At 37.9% G+C, this 21742-nt stretch overlaps 1 protein-coding gene across 1 annotated transcript in view; it reads right to left on the reverse strand.

Moving 5' to 3' along the window:
* Nucleotides 1–21742, reverse strand: part of POLR3B (RNA polymerase III subunit B) — a 112343-nt gene that overhangs the window by 24977 nt on the left and 65624 nt on the right. Inside the window, exons 20-23 of the mRNA XM_012772755.2 lie at nucleotides 18242–18451; nucleotides 15427–15585; nucleotides 13562–13679; nucleotides 9415–9557 (exon numbers count right to left, since the gene is read on the reverse strand). Of these exons, the coding sequence (XP_012628209.1) occupies nucleotides 9415–9557; nucleotides 13562–13679; nucleotides 15427–15585; nucleotides 18242–18451 (630 nt within the window). The remainder of the gene's footprint in view (nucleotides 1–9414; nucleotides 9558–13561; nucleotides 13680–15426; nucleotides 15586–18241; nucleotides 18452–21742) is intronic.

A 21742-nucleotide genomic window follows, 5' to 3' on the forward strand; every position in this document is an offset into this window, starting at 1 on the left:
TCTGGATCAAAGCAGAAACAAACAAAAAAGCACTGCAGGAATCATGGTGTGATACATATATCCTGAAAACCCACAACACTTTGAAATTGTTGTCAGCTCATTTCATGACAATTACAGATAGCATAACTGACACTGTGGACCACATTTTCTGTTTTATTCACATTTTACTTTTAGGTCTGATGCAGTTTCTCTTTGCATCCCACACTAAGGGTTGAGTTATTGTGTGGCTCCTTACAAACACCTGCCAGCTGTGCTCACTGCACATGAAAGTTCCAAATGAACTAACTGTAATCACTGTCCAAAACACTTCCTCCAAGTGCCCATCTTTTTCTAGCTTTAACTTTCACATCTAGCCAGATTAACTGGTAGAATGGTCAACATTGAGGGCTCAAAAAATTTACTGTCTTTTATATCTGTTTGAATTCTCCATAGATTTTTGAAGTTTAATCAAGGCTACTAAAACTTGACTAGAAGACCAATTAAAGAAGGGAGAAGGGATAGTATATTACTAGTGGGTTTTAGAAGGAAAGGGATATAAGAAAATACAGCTCTATTTTAGGAGTACCTCTTAAATGAGGGTTGGCAGGCATTTCTGGAACAAGGTGTGTGAGCAGGTGTAAAACTGCTTATTCAGAAAGAATGGGAATTTTGAGAAGATGCCCATTTTAAGGAGGAGCCAGAAAAGAATATTATGAGGTATTGGGATTCAATCTCAGGAAGGGCTATGTCTCTTCCAAGGGAAATCTCTGGGAATATGGCAACCCCTGGGGGCAGAGTGGTAATGATATAAGAGCCACCTTTAACCAGCTTTAACAGAATGGGCAATACACTCAGAATAAAACACCTGGATTTAGATCTTGGCTCTGCCAGCACCAAACTGTAGCAGGCAAGCTACTCACCTTGCTGAGCCTCAATGTCCTTATTCTGTATGGTAGGAATAACAACACCAACTAGATCTATACAGGTTAATGGATGGAATTTAGATGAAAATTATAAATTATCAACATATAAAAAGTATTAATAAATATGAAAAAATGCTATAAATCTGGGGATAAAGAGCATTTAGATGACTCAATTTTTCCCTTAGCCCTAATCTTTCCCTGGAGCTCCAGATTCTATATCCAATTGTCTACTTAGCAGACTTCACTTGGGAGTCTAATAGGCATCTCAAACCTGAAGCCCAAACTCTCAACCTCTGCCCTTGTGCCTAATTCCCTTCAAAATTCTTTCCCCAGTCTTGGTAAACAGCATTACCAGCTGCTTAAGCCACAAACCTCATCCTCAATTCCTACCTTTTCCTCTCCCAGCAACCAAGCCATTGGCGATTCCTATTGGCTCTATCGCCAGAGTATATCCAGAATCCATCCACTTCTCTCCATTTTTCAACTGCTGCTGTCCTGGTCCAAGCCACCATTCTCTTTTCCCTGGACCACTGCAATGATCTCCTTCACTCCTTCCTTGTCCCCCTCACCCACTCTTCATATAGAATACAGCTCTTAAAGTTGTTAGATTTTATCACTCCTTTGCTCATACTCATGGCTATAGTTTGTATGTCCCCACCAAAGCTCTTGCTAAGATTTAATTCATGTGGGGCCTTTAAGAGGTGATTAGGTCATAAGGTCTCCACCCACATGAATGGATTGATACCATCATCACAAGAGTGTTTTAGATATTCCAAGAACGGCAAGCTCTCTTGCCCTTTTGCCTATCCACCACGGGATGACCCTCACCAGATGCCATGTTCTTGACTTCTAAGCCTCTAGTACTGTGAACCAAATACACTCACTATCCAATGGTCCTATTGGTTCCCAGTATATTTACATTAATGTCCAAGCTACTTTCTTTTGGCCACAAGGCTTCATAGGATGTGCCCCTATCCTATTTATCTCACTAAGTCACATACCATGCTCTGCCTCAGGCATATATAGATCTGGCCAGAGTGGCCTTTTTTCTGTTCCTTGAAATATACCAACCTCATTCACACCTCAGTGTTTTTACTCTAATGGTTCTCTCTACCTAGAACTTAATTCTCCTTGACTTTTGCTTGGCTGGCTCCCTTATATCCTTTAGGTCTCAGCTCCAATGTTACTTCCTCCAAGAGGTTGCTCCTGATCAACAGTCTAAAGTGCCTCCTAAACCAGATGCTCTTATACATCGTCCTTCACATATGGCACTTATTACTACCTTAAACTACTGTGTTTATATTTTTGTTTACTTCTTTTCTGTTTCCTCCCCCAAGATAACATAAACTCTAGGAGAGCAGAGACCTTGTCTGTCAATCTTGTTTATCCCTGTGCTTCTAGTATCTAGAGCAGTGCCTGGTACATAGTAAAAGCTCCATACAAGGATGAATTAATCAATAATATAAGCACTAGAGGGAGCCTCCATCATCTCAAGTCAATGAGACACAAAATTGCTTTGTGACTGGTGCCATCACTTACCAGGCTTAAAACCATAGGCCCTGTGGCCTCCTTATTCTCTTTATTTCATTCCATCCACAAGTCTATGGATTTGCTCTTCTCTGCTGCCCCCCACTTTCCTTTCACATGTTTATCAAGCCCTCCAAGTCCAAACCCTGTTTAGTCTCTGAGGCCTTCCTTTATTGCCTAGTCTATACGACCTGGGACAGACCTACTAGCAGCTCACCTTTACTACCTGCTATGTGTGCACCATGCACTGTGTTCACTGTTTTACACACACCAGTAACAACCTCTAAGAAAATGTCTCCTATTCAAAGACAAGGAAACCAAGGCATGGAGGGACAAAATAGTTCACCTAGTTAAAGCTCAAGAGCTTTACCTCTCTGTTATATTTTTTCTTAACCTGACAACTTTCTTTAAATACTGAACATAGGGTGGCCATTCAGTAAGGCCCACAGTATAGGGCAGGACTAACAGCACTAAATTACAGAATGAGCACTTCAGACTCCAGACTCATTAGAACATTGCTACTACAGAACAGGTTGTCTCAGAAAGCAGCAGGGGCTTCCCTTTACAGGCCACAATAAATGTGGAAAATCATCTGCCAAAGATAATCTAAAAAGAACTCTTACAGTAGAAGATGAATTTAGACTAGACTTCTAAAAGGTCTTTTCACACTCTAAGATCTGCTCCTATGCACAATAAACTCTAAACTTCTCTATCATTAATGGACTTTCCCATATAACTTAGTATTTAACCATGTAATCCTTTGTATCCACCTTTTTACTTCAGGTGTATAGTCAACTCCTCAAGGGCTGAATTTCCTTTCTATCCCCTGGGAGCTCACCACAGTTCTGATCTCACAGTAGTGACTTTATATGACCAAATAGATTTCCCTGGGGTTGTCAAGGCAGATTCACATTTGTGCCCAGGGTGGATATGGGTGGGGCATGTGTACAGTTGACCCTTGAATGACATGGGTTTAAACTTTGCAGGTCCACTTATATGCAGCTTATTTTCAACCAAACACGAATTGAAAATACAGTATTCACAGGATGCAAACCCACATATGCGGAGGGCCAACTTTTCATACACTTGAGTACCACAGGGCCAACTGTAGGACACTGAGTATACAAAGATTTAGAAACAATCCCCCAAGTAGCTGAGGAACAACTGTATTTAGTTATTTTGGTTGGAAAAGCTTTAGTGGGCTTGTTTCATCAGTGAGGATTTGGCAGCTCTGAGTCTTAGGCATACAAACTCTTGGTGCTAGTTCAGAGAAAAATGAGACATCCATTTCTGATATTTATAGGAAGAATAAATTACACTCATTTTGGGGAGCAATGATTTTGACTTGTTATGTCATTATAATTTCCAACAAGAACAATGAACATTTGAGATTTTTAATAAATTATTCCACTGACATATTGAGTGGACACCATATTATATGCAAAGTGCTATGCTGGGTGCTTTGAGGTTAAATAAATTAGTAGGGCATGTTTCCTATCCTCAGTGAACCTAAAATATTCTTATCTAAATTAGCCAGAAGGTATTCTGGATATTTGACATCAAATAATATACAATGATTTTAACAAAACCATTGGTATTTTTGAATCTTTACAATTTTTTTAACAAATGAAAAGAACTTCAAAAAAATAGACTTTTAGCTATTGTCACACCTCTAGCTTCAGATGGGTGACATTCAATGAAACGACCAATGGTATAGAACTCAGTTACAACATTTTCAGATAATTAAGAGTTGATAAAATGTGATAAATACTTTTCTGATGATTGTTAGCATTTATGTCATAATTCTTAGGATGTGAGCTTTAAACATTTTTAAGTTAGTTTTCAATCTTAGAAGTGATTAAAATAGCCAAAACCCCCAGAAGCCTTAGAGGTAAGGCTCTGGTCAGCACATAAAAGGTTGGCATTCCAAAAATCCTTCTCACTTCTTATCAAAATAATTTTAACTTCAATTCTATAAGTTGCACTGAAAAAAACTGAGCTCACTAAGCATTTTTGTGTTGAATATTCCCAAATAATATACATATGGATTTCCAGTTAAACATGACGAATGGAACACACGTGTTTATCACCACTGCTTCCCCAAAGTACTTACCATTATCCCTCAGCACCTACCATTATCCCTCTTGTCCACAAAAATATAAGCCCCCACAAGGGCTAGAATTTTTGTGTATTTTGTTTACTGCTTGTCACTAGGACCTAGAATACTATCAGACACTCAGAAGATACTAATTATTTGTATAAACAAATGTCTGTATAAGAAATCATTGGATCTCTGAGTTTCTATTCCTCCCCTTCTATAGCCAGGAAACTACTCTTTCCCCCTAACCCTTACTTGAGTAACTAAGCCACAGAGACCGAGACCCAAGGGTGGCAAGCACAGCAGAGGGTGGGTGCTGTAAAGCCTAACATAGAGGAATTAAATAAAGTCTGCACACTGAACAGTGAGCTCCAGCCTCTGCCCCTACCTGGCTCCTGGAGGTCAGCTGATAGACTTAAGCACTGACCCTACTCTCATTCCCAGCTCCAACCTTTAGGAAGGAGTTAGACAAATCCTACTATGTAGAAACTGAATGGCACCAGCAATGAAAACAGTTCACCATCTGATCACCCTATAATCACGTCCACCAGTTGGCAAGTCCTATCCATGGGACATAGGGCTTTCAAGTGGATTTTAGGGTTCAAAGGTGTACCAGGCATTAGGGGAAAGCCTCCAAATATGACAATGAACCAGACACTAAAACAAATAGAAGAGGAAAAAAAATCTATCAAAAGATAGAAACAAGATTAGGAATAGAAGAAAACTAAAAGAAAAAAAAAAAAAGGAAGAAAAACCCAAACACTAAAACACACACACACACACATATATATATATATACACACATATATATATATATATTTATTGCTATGAAAAAGAAAGAGAACAAATTACCTTTAAATATTATAAAACTGGATCATGCCCAAAGGTTAAAACAGTGATTTTGTGATTACTAAGATATACGTTCTAGATTATACTTCTTTTCTTCTTCATTGTATTAACTAGAGATAAATTGCATTTTTTAAATGGTGAAAAAAAAATTTAATTAGAAGCTGGGTGTGGTAGCTCATGCCTGTAATCCCAGAACTTTGGAAGGCCAAGGTGGGAGCATCACTTGAGGCCAGGAGTTCAAGACCAGCCTGGGCAACATAACAAGACTCTGTCACTATAAAAAAGTAAAAAATTAGCTGGGTGTGGTGGTGTGTACCTGTAGTCTCAGGTACTCAGAGGCTGAGGCAGGAGGATGTCTTGAACCTGGGAGTTTTAGGTTACAGTGAGCTATGATCACACGACTGTACTCCAGCCTAAGTGACAGAATGAGACCCTCAGAATGAGACCCTGTCTCTAAAAAAAATAATAATAAATTTTTTTAAAAAGATAAAAATTTAATTAGATATTAAAAATATATGTAAAAAAATCTGAAAAATAAAGTTGATCAAATCTCCTAGAAGAAAAACAAGAGAGAGAAAATATTTTAAAAAACTATAGCATTAATCTGGAAGATCCAACATCTGACTAAGAAAATCAGAAAAGGTACACGGAAAATGATGAGGAGGAAATTAGCAATAAAATAATATAAAAACATGTCCAAACATTGGAGGAACTTAAACTTCCAGAAAGAAAGGGTCCCCAATTTCTTAGCACAAGGAGTGAAAAAAGGCCTATGAAATTTCAGAATTCCAGAAGAGATGACAATAAAAGCTTCCAGAGAGAAAGGGATGGGAAAGGAAGGAGGAGGAGAGAGAAATGGGGCTCAAAAAAGATCAGGAGGAAGAAAGGCCATCAAAATCCTTTGGGAAAACAATTTTCAACCTAGAATTTTATACTTAACCAAAGCTGGGTCAAAAGAGAGGCAGGGACTGATGTTTTTCAATTAAAAAAAACCCCAAACCCCTTTTTGTACTATTCAACCTTTTAAAATCATGTGCATTTATTATTTAATAAAAATTATACTTAAAAGAAATGAAAATTATGTTCAGATAAGAGTCCTATGTCACTCCTTCCATAACTCTGTTGAACCTTACACTACCTGTTTTTTGTTTATTTGCTTGCTTTTCCCCCAATCTTTTCAATAAATCTGATGAAGCTGTAAGAGTAGGGACTATCAAGGGAATCCAGGCTAATCAGAAGGTTTTTACCCTTGGATTAAAAGCCATCTGGAAAAGAAAAAGTGGCAAGACAATCTCCTCACTACGAGTGAAAGGTCAGCTAAACCCAAGAGGATTTCTTCAGTTTCGTAAAGAGATGTATAAGTCAAAGCCCCCGAGATTGAACAGATCTCTAAAATCTGTTATTTCAGATCACTGCAAATAAGAAACCGTTTCTGTCAATGAACAATGTCCCTATCACATTAACTGTCTGAAAAAATGCTATAGCACAAAGACTTCATGATATTTTACCTAGAGGTCTGTATTTATAGCATCTTACTGATTAGGAGGTTTTTCATTTTCAAAAGTACTGCTTTTTTTATATGCATGTACTCACATAGTATTTAGATTAAAACCTGAGTAAAATCAATCCATTAGGAGTAGAGAATTTGCTCCTTTATTACTTCTCCCACCTTCAATTCATTCATTCATTCATATTTGCCCACTATCTACTATCTATAAGAAAGGCTTTATTAGGCTTTATGGAGAATATAAGGACATGGTCACTACCCTCAAGAAGTTCAGTGGTGTTAGGACACATTAGATAATCAGTGAAATCAATCTGCTAGTCTGTAACTCTTTGCACAATACTCTGGTGAGATAAAGACACAAGGATTTGGGTTATCTGAGGCATGTAAATTGAGAATGGGGATATTCTCTTAGGTTGTGCATTCCTGTAAACCTTCCAGTGTGTCACCATTTTATAAGAAGAGTATCAAACTTTGCACTTGTCCAGGTAATAGTTACATCAATTAACATAGAAACTATAAATGAGGCTATGGTTAACCCAGAGTAAGAATGGCTCAGCAACTGTCAACCAAGAGAAAAGGAGAAATCGTTTCAATACAGACAATCCGATTTTTACTGGCAAGCCATATAAACCATTAGAACCTCAAGGTATTTTAAAAAGCACTCAAAGGCCATTAAGAATTGGTATCTTAGGGGCCGGGCTGTAATCCTAGCACTCTGGGAGGCCGAGGCGGGAGGATCGCTCAAGGTCAGGAGTTTGAAACCAGCCTGAGCAAGAGCAAGACCCTGTCTCTACTAAAAATAGAAAGAAATTAATTGGCCAACTAAAAATATACAGAAAAAATTAGCTGGGCATGGTGGCGCATCCCTGGTAGTCCCAGCTACTCAGGAGGCTGAGGCAGAAGGATTGCTTGAGCCCAGGAGTTTGAGGTTGCTGTGAGCTAGGCTGACGCCATGGCACTCTAGCCAGGGCAACAGAGCAAGACTGTCTCAATAAAAAAAAAAAAAAAAAAAAAAAAAAAAAAAAAAGAATTGGTATCTTAGGGAACTGTATGAATTAGAGATGTCGAATTCACATTAACAGATGGAACAAATTTTTTCCTAAAAATATTGACAGGCTAAAATAATCTTGCTTCTCACTAACTAGAAATACTTTTGATGAAAGAATATCTTGGTCTGAAATAGTACATTAGCAGCATGGCAACTAAGTCTGAATACACTTAATCAAACAAACTGTAATACTGGATCTACTTGTTTGGCAAATAAAGTTTAATTCAGTAGGAACAAAATGTGCAGTTATCTTCAAGCCAATAAATTAAAAACAAGAAGTTATCATACTAGTGTGATTTATAAGCTAAGGTGAGAGTTAAGGTTAAAAAGTATTATAGAAGAGATATATCTCAAGTATATGTCAAAAGAATAATGGTCAATGTTAATGATCATGATGCTGCCACTTTCTGGACACTTATTATGTGCCAGGCACAATGCTAACTGCCTAACAGTCAGGATGGCTTAGTAGTTAGTTAAGAGCTAGGACTCTGGATCCAAACTTCCAGAGTTCAAAAGCCATTTCTACCACCAACTGTGTGACATTGGGCAAGCTATTAATCTCTCTGTGCCTCTGTTTCCTCATCTATAAAATGTAGATAATAATGGTACCTACCTTTGAGGACTGTGTGAGAATCAAATGAGTTAGTACATGTAATGTGATGAGAACATTGGCAGGCACACAGTTAGTGCTACAAAGTGTTAAACCACTGCTGTGGTTCTTAAAGCTAAGTGGCAGGCAGAGCCAATTTCAAGCCCTAGGACGAATTTTTCACTTTAAAGACTATATATATTGACTAAAAGAGACCCTACTGATGATGAGTTAATCAACTGTGATATAGTGTTATGTTATTTAAAGATAAACAAAATGAAACAAAACCACAAATGGATAAAAACTTAGCAGTAACCATCAATGAAAAGAGCGAGGCTTGCCAACGGGACCAGATGTAGGAGACAAACAAAGCACTGCATTGGGGTTAGGAGACCCAGGTTCTAATACCACCTCAGCTACTGAGTATGCAGGGTCTGAACTTCCTCATCTGTTAAATAAAGGGGCAAATAATTCTGAAGTATATTCTAATGCTGACATCCTATGATACTATGACCCAACAGAACATAGAGTAGTTTAAAGATGTACCTTTCAGAAAAAAGAATAGTTATTACTATTTATTCTTTGAGCAACCACATGCACTTCAATAGGTACATCATCTAGAATGTATTTATAATTTTGGACATAGCAGTTGCAGGAGAATGAAATGAGTAGCAATAGAGAAGCAAGCCTACCATATATTTTTAAATATCATTGAAATATAAACAGGTTAACCTAAGAAATTAAACAGGAGTAATTTTGATTACAATGTAATAATTTTCTAAACATGCTAACTTTTTTAAATGAAGGATGTTATAAAACATTTCTTACATATGGGTTAATATATATTTTAGCATATTCAGTTTTATAATCAGGTTGAGAAATGACACAATTTACCTTTTTGTCCATGACGACTGCTGAATTTGTCTCCAATCTCTGGACGCCTTGTCTGTCTCAGCAGCATTTTGATCAGAAAAGCATCTTCAGCATTTGACGATATCATTACTTTTTCAATATATGAATCTGTTGCTCCTTTGTAGCTAATAGTAGGAGAAAATCACTAAAACAGAGTTTTCAAACTACCTTTTGTGAACTTATCACCCACATGTCATATTTAATTTAATGCCTACCACAGAATATCTTGACATTCTCATCTTGGGCTCTGAAAAATGACTTTCATTTTTTAATCATTAAATTCAAATTTTACAATTTCCCTTTTACAGTCCTATACATTTACACGAGGCAGGCATACTCAATTTAATCCTCACAACAGTCCCATATCGTTATTTCCTTATTATAGAAGAGAACTGATGTTTATAGATGTTAAGTAACTTGTCCAAAGGCACACGACTCAGACAAAGTAGAACTGGGGTTTGAACTGAAGTCTCCAAAGTCTTTACCTACCCAGTTTTTCCATTATTAATTTTGTCATACACGTTGCCTCTTCTCTTATCTGTTTTCACATAACAAACATTATTAAGAGTCTACTATTTTTTTCCCTGAAATTCTGTGGTTGAGGAAAAAAAGGCTATTCTTTTTTTTTTAAAGCTCAGTAGAAAAAGAGTCTACTATGCATCAGATCCTTGTAGGCTCTGGACACACAGAGACTAAGTGGAAATAGCTCCTGTGCAAAAGGAGCTTTCAATCCACTAAAGGAAGAGAGGGGGTAAGTGTGACAAGGACATCAACAATATGGAGAACAGGAAAGGCCCAAGGGAGACAACAGTTAGCTATGCTGGGGCAATGACAGTAGCAGCAGGGAGGGTCAGACTGTCAAGCCCTGCTACAGAGGAGGTAAGCCTGGAGGTGAGATCTTAGAAGGCAGAGGGAGCAGCCTGAAAAAATACATGAAGCCTGATGTAGGATGGTCTGTTTTGGAGAGTTAACAGGTGACTTCCTGGAAACACAGGGCCTAGTGTGTGGGGAGGCTAGAGAGGTGTGCCGAGGATGCTCTTCTCACAGGCCACATTGTCATTCCAAGATTTACTTAATTTACTCAATTTTTACCTAATAATTTACCTAATAAATTTATCTAAGAAAGTAACATGACCAGAGGAGTAATTGAGAAGAACCACCCCGGCAGTGGCATGCAGAGAACAGAGAAGTACAATGCTGAAGGCAGATGAACAGTAAATAATAACTAAGAGTCTGGGAGCAGAGGGCCAGAACCTGGACAGCAACAGCAGACAGAAGGGAAGAGGGGGAGGATAAGAAAATTTCTAAGAAGACAGGACCTATAGCAGTGGTCCTCAACCTTTATGGCACCAGGGACCAGTTTCATGCAAGACAATTTTTCCACAGACTGGTACCAGACCTAGGCTCTGGGGGTTGGGGACTGCAGACCTATAGGACTGGTCTGTGTGGCAGGTAAAGAAAAGGAGTCAGGTTTGTGCTGTTGGCAACTGGCTGGCTGGTGGTGCTACTCACCGAGAGGCATCCAGAGGAGGAGCCCATTTAGGGCTGGGTTTGGGGCCCCTGTAAAGCTATCCAAGTGCTGGTACAGAGCCAACACCAGGTATTAACAAATGTCTAACTGTAGTCATCAGCAAAAAAGAGGGTGACTGCAATGCTAGGAATGGGGGAGCTCATCCAAACAAGGTGCAAGAGCCACTGGCCAGGCAGCAGTGGTGTTACAACATCAAGGAAAGAGGGGTCAGTGGTGTCAAATGCTATAGAAAAGTCACATGAAATCCACCCATTCACTTAATAACTATTTACTGATTATCAACTATGTGCCAGGCACTAGGTACAAGGTAAACAAAAGAGACACAGTCTCGGCCCACAGGAAGATTTGGACTGAAGACTCCATTGAATTTGACAGATATGACCAACTATGGGTTTTGTTTGCTTATGCCCTGTCTTCCCTCACTGGGGTGTGAACCCCATAAGGACAGAGACTGCTGTCAATTTTGTTCACTGCACTATCCTGTGCACCTGGAACAGTTCTTGACATAGTGTTAGTGCTCAAAAAATATTTCTTGAATGAACTAAACAAATAGGATGCTGTTGGTGACCTCTTCTGGAGCCATTTCAGTGGAATGAAGAGAAAGGAGGATAGCTTGGAGGGCTAGGGGGTGGGTGGAAGGTAAAGAGGTAGAAACAGAGATGACAGACCTCTCTTCTGAGGATTTTTGCAGTGAAAGGAAGAGGAACAGAGTGGTAGCTAGAAAGGAACACAAAGTCCAGAAAAAGCTTTTATTTTCTTTTAAAGATAAGAAGTTTGAGTGCATTTCCTAGCCTGTGGGGAGGAATCAATAGAAAACAGGTTGAAAATATGGGAAGATAAAAGAGAAAATTGGACAGAGAAAGGTCTTTTTGCAAAGAGTGGACAAAATTAAGAACTTGAAAGGAGAAGAGTTTTGAATAGAAAAAGAATATAATAGAATAAGATATAGAATAGAAATAGAAAAAGATATCCTCCTTTAGTCCAGGAAGAAAGCCAATGGTATAACCACCTTTGTATCTTAAAATAGCTTTTGGTTTTGTAGGACTCAGTGCAAGGGACCGGACTCTTCCCCCAAACAGAACTGCCTGTTTCCACCTTGCTGCTCTGACTCCAGGGACAAATCCATGGCACCCACAGTGCTTTGCTGTATTTAGCACAGTGGGCAAGCATGGGGCTTTGGAGGCAAACTGTCTGAGTTCAAATCCTGGCTCTACCCTTGTCTGTTACTTAACCTATCCTTCCCTCAGTTTCCACATCTTTTTAATGAGCTACTGAGAGAATGTAGCTCACGGGATGCTAGTAGGATTAACTGAGCAAACACATGCTCTGGAACAGAGTAAACTTACTGGAACAGTAAGATGTACGGTGTAAGTTCTCAACTAAGCTATTATGAACATGGTAATTACTGTACTTTTTTGGGTGGAGATTTTTGCCAACTAGATGTGACTCTTTGTTAACACGGCTTGTGGCTTATTTCATATCACTGGCACACGATGCAGGGTGGCTGACACAAAGCAAGCATCCACAACTGTGTATTGAATGGATTTTAAAACTGTCTTTACAGCTTGGGAATCCAGTTCTCCTATGTCACTTTCACCCCCACCTCCTGAACTTGGTTAATCTGGTTCACCTTGGCTAGGTTAGATATTTTATCTTTTCTAGTTTTTTTTTTTTTTGAGACAGGGTCTCTCACTCTGTTTCTCAGAGTAGAGTGCACCTGTGCAATCATAGCTCACTGCAGCCTCGAACTCGTGGGCTCAAGGGATTCTTGCACCTCAGCCTTTTGAGTAGATGGGATTATAGGCACATGCTGCCATGCCTGGCTAATTTTTTTTTTTTGGTAGCGATAGGGTCCTGCTATGTTGCTCAGGCTAGTCTTGAACTCCTGACCTCAGGTGATCCTCCCACCTCAGCCTCCCAAAGTGCTAGGATTACAGGCATGAGCCACTGTGCCCAGCCTAGTTTGGTTTATATATCACAATGTGGTGACTATCATTGGCTTATCTCATTAAGTTTCACATATTATTATATTTTAGAGCTTAGAGGAAATTTAGAGATTAACAAGTCTCTTTCATTGTACAGATGAAAAAATTGAGGCTAAAAGTATTTAAATCTCTTACTTACTCATAGAAGAAAAAATACAACAGAACCAGTGCTAGAACATGGCTATATTCTAATATATTGGTGATGCCATGCTATGTCCAGATTTCTTTTTTTTAAACACAAATCTGATCATGTCACTGTCTACAAAATAAATTTCCAACTCTTCCACAACCCAGCAAGCTGCACTAATCCTCCCAAACTCAGGCACTTTTATGCCATGTGCCCTTTATCTTGCTGTTCCTTCCACCTGGAACCCCTGCCTATTTGGTCTATACCTCAAATCCAGGTTAGAAGGTCTACATCATTCCACAGCCTAGAAGGTCTACATCATTCCACATTCCTATCTTCTATGCCATGCTGTTTTCATGACAAGTAACAGTACCCAAAATTGTTATTTTTAGTTCTCCAACGCATCCAGACCTAACTTATAATTTCCCCCATTCCTCTCTTTCTCTAACCTTCCTACATTATTACCAAGACATAACCAATACGTACGTTATGGGCACATCTTTGTACTGGGGTTGCTGTGGCACATTACTTCCTTCCAAAGGAATCTGAGTCACTGTGGGCATGGACTTATTTACAAGCACTTGTTTGTTTTCTACTTTCTCACCTAAGAAGAAGAGGGTTAGACATATTATTATCATCTGTGTGGAATACAAAGATTACTGGGAGCCAGGTACAGTGGCTTGCACCTGTAGTCCCAGATACTCAGTAAACTGAGACAAAGATTGCTTGAGCCTATGAGTTTGAGTCCAGCCTGGGCAATACAGCAAGACTGCATCTCTAAACAACAGCAACAACAAAATAACTGGGCCATAAAACTATGTGGTTAGACTTGGTTCATGACATCCAGACATGGAAAAAAAAAAGAATCCATACAGTAAGTACTAGAATTCAACAAGGCCCATGTAATTTTGGAAGCCATTTTTAAAAATCACATATTAAGACCACAGTATGTATAAAATTAAGAAAATATTTTAGGGGACCACATTAACAAGAGAAACATCATCTCAGTAAATAGCAATTTTATATATCTCTTAGGGTGTTAGAACAGGTTTAGGTCACTTATTTTTACTTATAGTTATTTCAACCAGTAATAAGTCACCACCAATGTAACTTGGACAATGAGGAAATCAAAACATTTCTTTGGTTTTGCTGATATTTTCATTTTTGCTTTGTATCTCTTCATAGTAAGCTCAAAGACCAACTTCTGTCATACTGTCACTGTACTTATTTTCCAAGAAACACTGACCAGTGTTAAGGGTGAGAGAAATTCTCAAGAAACAAAAGCAGAGTGAAGGAGGAAACACATGCACCGTGTGCCATGTGAAACCATGGCCTGATACAGCACTCATCACCCACAGGCCAACCACAACAAGGTCATGTGGATTTCACTCCCAACCACCATGTTCTCTCCACCTTCACCACAACTCCCGGTGCCTGGTCCACCTCTATTTTGGCACTCTTCTAATCCTTTCTCCACACCATAGCCAGAATGATCATTTCAAAATGCATATTTGATCATATCATTGCTTCTACGATCATAATGAAAACAGTAACATGTCTGCAAGGCCTCACTTAGTCCCTACCCCCAACCCCTCTAATTCATGATCTTTTGTACTCTCTTCGTTTTAGCCACACTGGCCTTCGTTCACATCCTTCAACCATCAAGCTTCAGGATATTGGCACAAGCTTCTCTCACTGCTTAGAATACACACCCTGTCTCTCTTCTTTAGTTAATTCCTACCAGTCCTTCAGATTTCAGCTTACTTCTTTGGGGAAGGCTACACTGATATTCCTAACTAGGCCAAATCCCCTTGTTATAAGATGGCCTCATAGCCACCTATAAAATTCCTTAACCTGGTTGTAATTTGACATATGTTTGTGTGTAATCCTTTGATTAATGCTAGTCTCCTGTACTAGCTTGTAAGAGCCATAAGGGCAGGGTCCATGGGTTGCACCAACAAAATTCATTACAAGTTTGCAATTATAATGGAGTCACATCTTTTAGGGGAAGAAGATTCCAAAGTAGTTTGTAAGCAAATGCATAAATGAAGAAATACCAATGTAGATGCAGGGACCTGATCCTATTCTAAATATTTCCCTAAAGTGGTTTTTCTACAACTCAAAATTATAACTAGAAAATTATAATTAGCATAGATTACTGCCATGTAAAAACATAAGGTATAAGAAAACACACTGGAACACAATTCATCAAAAATGACCACACTGGTTGAATATGGTTAGTGGTATTATAGATTGTTTTTTTTTTCTGCTCTGTTTATCAAATACTCATAAATATTATTGAATAACTTTCATAATTTCAAAAATCATAAATTTTTTTAAAAGGCTTTTACCTGGAGAACAAATACCATCTGCATCTAAAATTTCATGTCGCCAGATGGGTTTCCTTGTAGCAGCATCCAACATAGGCCCCATCACTTTATCAAAAGTCTGATTGGTGTATCGTTTCAATGTACATTTAGCATTTTTATACACAAGGCAACGCCCAAAGCCTAAAATGAAACCAAAATGGGTATCAGAACCATCAGTAATACAAAGCTATAAGAAAACATGCATTTGTGTTATTCAATAATCTCACCCTTCCCCAAAACTAAAATCTGCTCTACATTTGGATAATCTGAGACTAGTACAAACCAGGCAAGTATCTGATTATCTCAAGAAATGGCTCAGGACCCCTCTTCTACCTACTATTTATATAAACACTGGAATCTCCACAGAATATCAGAATTGGAAAGAGCCTTAGAAATCACCTGGCTTAACCCCTCTCTTTCACAGGCACTATGAGTGGAGTCCATAGAAATTAAGTGGCCAAGGTCACTCAGTAAGTTAGTAGCAGAGCTGGGAATAGACTAAGTCCACTGACTCTTGAGCCAGGACTCTTGGTATACATCCTTTGGTGCATAACTTCTGCTAATCTTCCTTGGAAAGTTTTCCTTTTTCTAATTTTGGCATTTAGAGGAAGTTTCAAACAAGCAAACAAAAAAAAAAATAATTTTTCTCCAGAGAAGAGAATGAAAGAGGAAATAATCAAATGATTTTAATGGAAGAGACCTTTTGGCTCTGCTGTAAAGATTAGTGTTTACTTTAACTACATTTTTAGATCATATTTATCTAGTGGATGAGGGAAAAGCCCTGAGAGCAACTGACAACCTAAACATTAAGAAAAATAAGCAAAATGGACAGAAGAAAAACCCTTGGATGGGGCAAAAAAATCTAGCCACCGAATCCCTCAAAAAGAAATTCATTAGCTGTAGAGTCACCCAAAAGAGCTATCATTCCTTCCAACACTAAATATCATTTCCCAAGATTCCGTGGTTGCATTTCTTTCTTTTTCCCTTTGGCTAAGCAGTTATTTTAAATGCGATTCTCTCTCTAATCTCTTCAGGATATACTCAGCCATGTCAGAGTTTATTTAAATAGAAAATGTCTCAGGATTAAATGTCAGGTATTACTGATGAAATAAATGCATGGCTATAAAATCCTTCACTTAAAATTCTCCACCAAAAGCAGAAATCTAAGAATGTGAGCTTACAAAAACAATCAGGTAAAAGTGGATTTCTAAATAAAATCTCAGTTCTCTAATGTCATTTTTTAAATATAAAGGTGATCATGCAATGGAACAGCAAGTTTCAACAATTGGATGATAGAAGACATTTGTATGTCTTTGAGCAAGGTCTTAGTCATTATGGTTCCTAGTAAATTGTGTATAGCCGTAATAAACTTGGCTCAGAGTGCTAGCTGGTTTGGAAACACTACATGATCTTGAAATTTCATACAACAGACATTAACTGCAACACAATGGAGTGCAGTGTGAACCTGAACTGCCTGAAATCAAGAAGTGTTTTCTTCTAAGTGTTAATAGACATTTTATTTACAGGTGGTAGCTTAAAAGCTAGGGGACAGTAAACTCAGATCATTAAATTGGGTTGCGGAGTTTCTGACAGACATCACAAAGTCTTCAGATTTCCACATAAACGTTACCAGTTGATCAGAAAGGAAAACATCTAGTTTTAAAGCACGGCTGTTGTCATTTGCAGGAAAAAAAGAGGCATAAATTAAGTGCAGCCAACATTAATGCCAAAGACACATGTCTAGGAGTACTATCATGGCTGCCTAGCAACTACAAAGAGGGAAGGGGAAGGCATAGTGGGTATGCCAGAGAAGAAAAAGAGAAATAGAGATTATGAATAGAGAAGTCAGACTTCAGATCAGGTGATGGCTAACAAACCATGAAGTGGTGACTTACAAAAGTAAACTGTCAAAAACTGAGAAAGAAAGGTATAAAAACTATATACAAGTCAGGGTTTGTATGTGTGTATTTTTTTTTTTTTTTTTGAGACAGAGTCTCGCTTTCTTGCCTAGGCTAGAGTGAGTGCCGTGGCGTCAGCCTAGCTCACAGCAACCTCAAACTCCTGGGCTCAAGCGATCCTCCTGCCCCAGCCTCCTGAGTAGCTGGGACTACAGGCACAAGCCACCATGCCCGGCTGATTTTTATATTATATATATTAGTTGGCCAATTAATTTCTCTCTATTTTTATGGTAGAGACGGGGTCTCGCCCAGGCTGGTTTTGAACTCTTGACCTTGAGCAATCCGCCCGCCTCGGCCTCCCAGAGTGCTAGGATTACAGGCGTGAGCCACCGCGCCCGGCCTGTATGTGTGTATTTTAACTTTTGTCATTTGGCCAAGAAAAAGGGTGCAATAGATTATGGGGCTATAAAAATAAAAAACAGCCTGTTATACCCAAATATTGCTACTGCCTCTCAAATAGGTTTGTTATTGAATATATCACTAGATATATTAAAAAAACTTACTTACAAAAAAACTTACAATTATTAAATTATAACTCATGCTGGAAAATAAACAAATTCTTACTTTTTTTCTTTGAGGAACGGTCTCAAGTCACCAATAAAATAACAAAGAAAAAAAGATTCTGTAGTAGTACATTTAACAAATTATCTCAATATAATACTCATTTTTTTTAAAAGCTCACACCAAAACACAACCGTCTCCTGTTTATATATTACAAAATTCACATCGCTTGAAACTGATGTTAATGTTTTGACATCAAGTGATTTTTACATTAATCATCCCCATATCTAACTCTGAAAAAAGCATCTTTGGTGTTACAGCTTTGAAAATTCACTTACCTCTGTCCAAGGAGGCTTTGTTTAAAACAAGAGCATCTTCGATATCATAGCCACTATAACTCATCACAGCAACTGTCGCATTCTGTCCAGCTGGCAATTTTTCAAACTCTATCAATTCAATGGTTTTTGTTTTAACCATGGGTTTTTGTGGATATGCTAGTAGATACATGAGAGTATCAATTCTGTTTCGCTGGTTGTATCCAATGGTACCTTCATTGATATTAGAGAAAACAAAATGCAACAGTCTATTTATATGGAATAATTAGGTATAGCAATAGTTAGCAATGAATATAGAGATAAACACATTAATTTTGATAAAGAAAATCTTCAGGTCAAACATTTCAAAAACGATACTCTCATGGTGCTAACAACCTTCAAAAGCAGTTTTTCTCACTAATGCTTAAAATCCAATAAAGAAGAAAAATTATACTCAGCATACTAACTGAAATAATTTCAGTATTTTGGATTTATATGGTTAATTCCATTTGAGAAATTTTAGTTTCTGCTAGTTAATTTCACAAGTAAGTCAACAATTCTGTATTTGGTTCTACCATGTTCCGGGCACATTTCCAAGTGCTGGGGAAAGGTAATATGAGAACATCACCCAATGTTCACAGGCAAGGAGCTTATACAGTAAGACAGATAGATGTCATAAAAAGAAATCAACCATTACAAAAGTTCCAAATGAAAAAGAAAGCAGGTGAGAAGGGAAGGAACAGAATGAAGAAAACTGAATTCAAGTGACAGCAGGGAAGAGTGGACTTATTCGCTTAACTGTACACATATTAAGCAGTTAATAAACACCTACCCTGTGTCAAACACTGGAGATAAAATGGGAAAAGGCATGGTCCCCTCTAAGGAATTTAGGGTATAGTCCAATCAGGGATGGGCTCTTCCTTCCTTAGCAATGAGCCTTTCCACCTGATTGTTCCTTGGAAGGGTATTACTGGGTCACTGTCAACTGGAAATGAAATCAGAATGTTAACCCTTTCTCTCTTTTCCCTTCAGAAACACACTGGGGTTCAAGGACCTGCCCGAAGAAAAGTCTTTCGGTCTCCAGGGCATGTGGGCACAAACTCAATCCTACACAGAGGCTTTAACATTGGAAAACTCAGGCTTGCCCTACTGTAGAGCTTCAGTGTGGGCTCCTGAGCCTACTTATCTTCTCCTAAGTATTTCTCCCCACTGCCCCCATGAAGCGTTGAGAAGAAAGAACAGATTTTAATGTTTGGAGAAAGAAGGTAGTTTGAGGTCTGTCTCTCTTGCACATGCTTCCAGACTGACACATACACAACATGCACACACTTCTAAGGTACCCATGTACCATTTCATGGAGCTATGTCCAGGGTGAGCAGATACCAAAATTCAATATTATTTCCTTTAACTTTTTCTCCATACTCATGTCACTCAATCAATGGTGATTTCAATTCAGGGATGAAAAGAAACTATTCAAGCAGCAAAAATGATATGGTACTCCTTGACAATTCCTATTGAAAGAAATAATAAAATCTGTAGGGAGTACCAAAGAAATACACCTAGTATAGTGCCAGGCTCATTACAGATGCCCAAGAAATGTCAAGTAAATTAAATTGAAGAATCCCATTATACTTTTTATGACCGTATGTATTTGTGTTTAAATCTCTACAAAATTTAACAAGGTTTCACTTGAAAAACAGTAATCAAACTGAACATCATAACTTTTCATTGAGTTTACACCATAAATTGCCAATTAATTTATGTTATTTTAGTGCCAACTAATAAACTGGGTAGGATACCTGGCAAAAGATCACTTAGTGTTTTAGAAATAAAATTCCTGCTGCTGGGATCATGGTAAAGTTCACTGACAATAAGTTTGTCCTTTTACATGAAATCATTTAAAATTTATGTTGAGATTTCAGCTCCAATTGTGTACTTTACCCAGCTTGAGACAAGGGTTCAGGCAATGTCCCACCAGGCTGCCAAACATGTTTTCTGAAACCTGAGACAAGTATTATTATGCAGCAGGGAAGCATAAATGGCTGCACCTCTAAACAATGGTGAAAGAGACTGGATCCTGCTATAAATTGTGCTATCAGGCCCAGAACATAATTCTCAGGCATTACAACTGACCATTGAATAGATACATAGCAAAATAGTTTAACAAACGTTTGATGCTTATGATCTTATCAGAAAGTTTTCTTTAAAGACTTTTTGAAGAACTTGTAGAAATATACATGTACATACATTTTTAGCAGCACCAACTATGGATGTGTAAATTAAAATATGATGCCATCAGACCCCCATAATTTTGATAAAAATCATGTATGGCTGACTAGCTATTTTGCCAATAAGCAAATGTTTTTGAGAAAATGTCATACAGCTATTATAAGGGCTTGCCTGTGTGAAGCACATGCTCAAACAAGGATACCCCGTTACTGTTTTCAGTTTCCTTGAAAAGGACATTACATATATAAATAACTAATATAATCAGAATATCTATAAGCTGCCTTCTACTTCTATTGCCCCATTTTGCTATAACTAAAGTCTTCAATGATTTCCTTTTCTTATTGCCCAGGACAAAGCTACCTTTTCTCGATAATACCTTTCTTAAGAAGCCACAATTTGGCATTGCGAGGTATATAAATGTAGGTTAAAACAGTGCTTTTTATAAGGTAGGATGAAAAAGGTTAATAAGGATATGAACAGCTTAGAAAACGTATACTGAAAATAATAAAGTGAAAGTTTTATGCATTTAACTATTTTTTGTCTTCCTTTGCCCAATTTCTTTTATTTTATCAACATTATTGAATACAATAAACTTTACTGTTAAAGTGTAAAAATTGATGAATTCCACAGATACAAGTGTCTGTGAAACCAACACCACAATCAACATCCAGAACATTTCTAACACCCCCAAAAGATCCCTTCCTCTGTTCCTGGCCCAAAGGAACCACTGGTCTGTTTTTTGTCATTATAGATCAGTATGCATTTTCTAGAATTTGATATAAATACAATCATATAGTATCTGCTTATTTCAGTTAGTATAACGATTCTGAGATTTAGCCAAATGGTTATGTGTATCCTAGTTCATTTTCTTTTTATTGCTAAGTAGTAGTCCGTTGTACAAATATACATTTTGTTTATCCACTCACCCATTGGTGGATATTTACGCTCTTTCCTGTTTTTGACTTCTGTGAATAAATCTCCTATAAACATTCATGTATAAGTCTTTTTGTGTTCTCATTTCCTTGGGTAAATACCTAAAAATGGAATTTCTGGGTTGTTTGGTAAGGGTATGGTTAACTTCAAGAACCTGCCAAAGAATTTTCCAGAGTGAATATACCTTTACATTTCTCCTAGCAGTGTACAGACATTTTAGTTGTTCCACATTATCACTGACACTTTGTACACCAGTCTTTTTAATTTTAATTATTCTAATGATTATCTCATATCTTAATTTGTATTTACCTGACAAAAATGTTGAACATATTTCATGTCTTACTGGTCATTCCAAAACTTTGT

Source organism: Microcebus murinus, chromosome 10 (assembly GCF_040939455.1).
Source record: "Microcebus murinus isolate Inina chromosome 10, M.murinus_Inina_mat1.0, whole genome shotgun sequence".
Lineage (NCBI taxonomy): Eukaryota > Metazoa > Chordata > Mammalia > Primates > Cheirogaleidae > Microcebus > Microcebus murinus.